The following is a 3,520-nucleotide window of genomic DNA, read 5'->3' on the forward strand; positions in this document are numbered from 1 at the left end:
TTTCCGCAGTGTAAATTTCGACGCGCAGCATTTTTCCCATCCGGATTTGTTTGCGCATGCGATCGCGATAGCGGAGGAGTTGTATCGTGACGGTGTGCCGTTGGGCTGTCTCACTGGGTGGACAGATCGCTGGACGGACCGAAGGACAGGTCAACCGCTCACCGCTCACCGCTCACAGCTCACCGCACACCGCACACAGCCCACCGCATCGCCGCATACCGCACACCGCACACCGCATCGCCGCATACCGCACACCGCACACTGCATACCTCTTACCGCAAGACAGCCTCCCCAAAATGACGACCAACCAGAATGCCGCCATCTTCAGTAGCGACCTGCAGACCTTTATCGTCACCAAGTACGACCCGCTGCTCACCATCGTGAAGGAACTAAATGATAAACTGCAGAACTCGGAGAAAGGTGCTGTTAGAGAGGGGAGGCCCTGTGGAGGGCACACGGTCGCGCAATAGCAGCTTAACCGACGTTTAAGCACTGCTCACGTTTAAGCACTGCTCACGTTTAAGCACTGCTCACGTTCAACCACTGCTCACGTTCAACCACTGCTCACGCTTAACCACTGCTCACGCTTAACCACTGCTCACGCTTAACCACTGCTCACGCTCAACCACTGCTCACGCCCAACCACTGCTCACGCTTAACCACCGCAGACAAGTACCGCCTGGAGAAGAGGCTGATGAAGTTGGAGAGACAGGTGGTGGTGCTGCTGGACAAGCTGGAAGTAACGGACATAATTATCGACCGGGAGGGAAAAGAAAGCAAAGTCGATAGGAAAATAAATCAGCAAATTGAAAACGAAGAAAATTTGCTAACTCCATGGTTATTCTCCTGTCAGATGGGGACGCCACTCTCCTCCCTACAAGTGCTCCTGGAATTCAGCAACAAAAACACTATCGAGTTAAATGTGAGGTTATGGAAGAGAGAGGAAGATATGTGGATCAATTTTTTGCAACTTATTTCTTCAAACGATAAAAATTACCTGCCTCAGTCACTAACCCTAATGGACTTAAGGAAGGCCACAAGGAAATGCCTCTTAACCATCTGCACCAATGAGGTGTTAGTGGTTTTAAGAAACGTTCCAGGAAAATCTCAAGCCATTTACAACACGGCCACGATGACTCTAGTTGCTATTTTGGCGTCCGCTATTTATGAGGCTTGGAAGAGGATTGAGCTTACCGACCCGGTGTCCCTTGGCCGGGTGGTCCTCGTGCTGGATGGTGAGAGTCCATCTTTCATGGGGAGGGGGGGGGAGAAGCGAACAGAAGGCGAACGCCGAATGGCTGTGCTCCCCATCATCCCAATGCATACCTTCCCCATTTGTCCTCTACACCTCCCCTTCGCAGGAGAAGATGTCGGATCGAGACTACGAGCTGGAAACAAGAAACTCAAAATAGAGCCCCTGAATTAGCAGCAGCAACGGAAGCAGCAACGGAAGCAGCAACGGCACCCGTTAAGGTTATATTACCCTCCACACACACACACTCCTCATGTGTGTTTTTGCTTTTTCCATTTGTAATGACGAATACACATGCACGATTTGTTTCTTTTTTTGTGACCCTGCGGGGAGGAGGGGGTATCCAAAGAGAGAAGCATTTTTTTAAATTGGAATTTTAAAAAGGTTTCCCCTAGGCGCCATTTTGAGGTGCCATTTTGAGGTGCCACTTTGAGTTGGTTGCCACTCTGAACCACCACACCTTGGTTCCAATCTCCTCTCCCCGTTTGCCCCCAATTTCGTCGCCTCCACCAAACTTCCCTTTTTTTTCGTAAGCCGTCTTTACAAGCATATGGGCTATTCGCCCGTTTTTAGTTCAAACTGCACGAGGAGGAGTGCAAAACAGGGGGGAAAAAAAGGAGGGCAAAATAGGAGTGTGAAACAGTAGTGCAAAACAGGAGTGCGAAAAAGGAGTGCAAAACGGGAGGGCGAAACAAAAGTGCACGCACGTGTAGATGCGCGGAGGGCAGCCCAAATCACGTGCTTGATGGCGAGAGGGGGTGTACTTACTCCCCAGCTGACACCGCCATCACACGTACGTGCACATCACGTATGCACGGGGACACACACATACACACCCTTCACACGATGAACAGCTGAAAGTTAGAGATGCCCCAGGAAACAGTCTTCGGGTCATCGACCTGAATGGTGGTGCCGAACTCCACGATGAGTTTGCTCGAGTTGTGTGGTATGACCACGTCGATCACGGAGCTGAATTTCGACTCACCAATGGTATTACCACAAATATTCACTGCATTTTCGAGGCCCCCCTTGGAGGAGTGGCTATCTGTCCAGACATAAAAAAGGTCCTCCTGATCATCTCTTCCAACTTTTAAATAAGCCGTATGGGAATTCCATTCATCAATGAAATGGAAATTTGCTTTAATTCGAATCTGTGTATGACTTGGGATATTCTCAAATATTTTGTGAACCCTACCTTTGGAGAGCTTTCCATATCCACCTAACATATTGATTCCACCACACACAGATGTGAAATTATCAAAGTTATCACCTAACCATCCTTTCGTACTTGTACTGCTACTGAACATCTCGTGTACAATCATCTGGAATTGGTTTACATGACGGACCTTGAATATTCCATCGATAGTTAATGTCTTCACAACTAGGTCCTGATTCAACAGGTTCATATTATCGTGTTCATCGATACTTATGATTGGCTTGTTTTTCCTACTTATTATGAAGTGCCCTAGTGGGTTCATCCCCATCTTGTATTCTACTTCTTTACTCTGGAAAAGGATGCCATTTTCTTTGTTACCTTTGGACGAAATTTTGAGATTCGCCACGGTTAGGCTGCCCTTCACGGAAATGTCGTTTTCGCTGCGCACTCGCACGCTCAGCAGGGGGAGCAGTACTGCAATGCGGAGGAGCCTACCCAGCATAGTGATCACGGGGGGGAAGAAGAAACGAACACAACTGAGGGATGGGGGGAGTCGCTAATCTAATCAGCCAGGGAGAAAGCAACCAAAAGGAAGCAATGGTATGCACGGAGGGACTCGTTCAAACTGCCGCAACACTACACAGTGTGTGACTGCAAAGTGGAGGAAAAGACTTAACGCGGTGGAAAGACTCCCTTGAATAAATCACAACACGGAATGGAGGAAAAACAGTCTGAAGAAAAAGTGTGTGAAAAATCACTAGTTATTCCTTTCGCCGCAAACACATGCACAGGTGAGTACCTCTCCAGAGGATTGTACGTACACACACGGTGCACCCCTACGAGATAGGCTCTTCCCCAAAGTTGTTCCTTCGCATATAAGAAGACGTCTCCCAACTGTTCGTTTCTCTTTTTTCGGTTAATCACATGTGAGAAACATCGATTAGTGCCCCCCCCCTCGACGTCATTCCCCAAATGGAGTAACATTGCAATGGCACGTTCACTCCACAAGTTGGATAACCATCGGGGGTCCCTTCAAACATGTAGAGCAAAACACTAACCACCACTTTTACATGTGTGCAAATTTGCACACGCGAAAAAAAAAAAATATGAAC

At 48.3% G+C, this 3,520-nt stretch overlaps 2 protein-coding genes across 2 annotated transcripts; one reads left to right on the forward strand and one right to left on the reverse strand.

The window, feature by feature from the left end:
* Positions 1 to 296: 296 nt before the first annotated feature.
* On the forward strand, positions 297 to 1,426 carry PCYB_102850 (hypothetical protein; the record flags this gene model as incomplete). Its single annotated transcript, XM_004222834.1, has 2 exons — positions 297 to 420; positions 669 to 1,426. 2 exons carry the CDS (start codon positions 297 to 299, stop codon positions 1,424 to 1,426), a joined length of 882 nt encoding a protein of 293 aa, XP_004222882.1.
* A 665-nt stretch (positions 1,427 to 2,091) lies between these two features.
* Positions 2,092 to 2,910, reverse strand: PCYB_102860 (hypothetical protein; the record flags this gene model as incomplete). Its single annotated transcript, XM_004222835.1, has 1 exon — positions 2,092 to 2,910. One exon carries the CDS (start codon positions 2,908 to 2,910, stop codon positions 2,092 to 2,094), a length of 819 nt encoding a protein of 272 aa, XP_004222883.1.
* Positions 2,911 to 3,520: the final 610 nt, after the last annotated feature.

The sequence above is a fragment of the Plasmodium cynomolgi genome, chromosome 10 (genome assembly GCF_000321355.1).
Source record: "Plasmodium cynomolgi strain B DNA, chromosome 10, whole genome shotgun sequence".
Lineage (NCBI taxonomy): Eukaryota > Apicomplexa > Aconoidasida > Haemosporida > Plasmodiidae > Plasmodium > Plasmodium cynomolgi.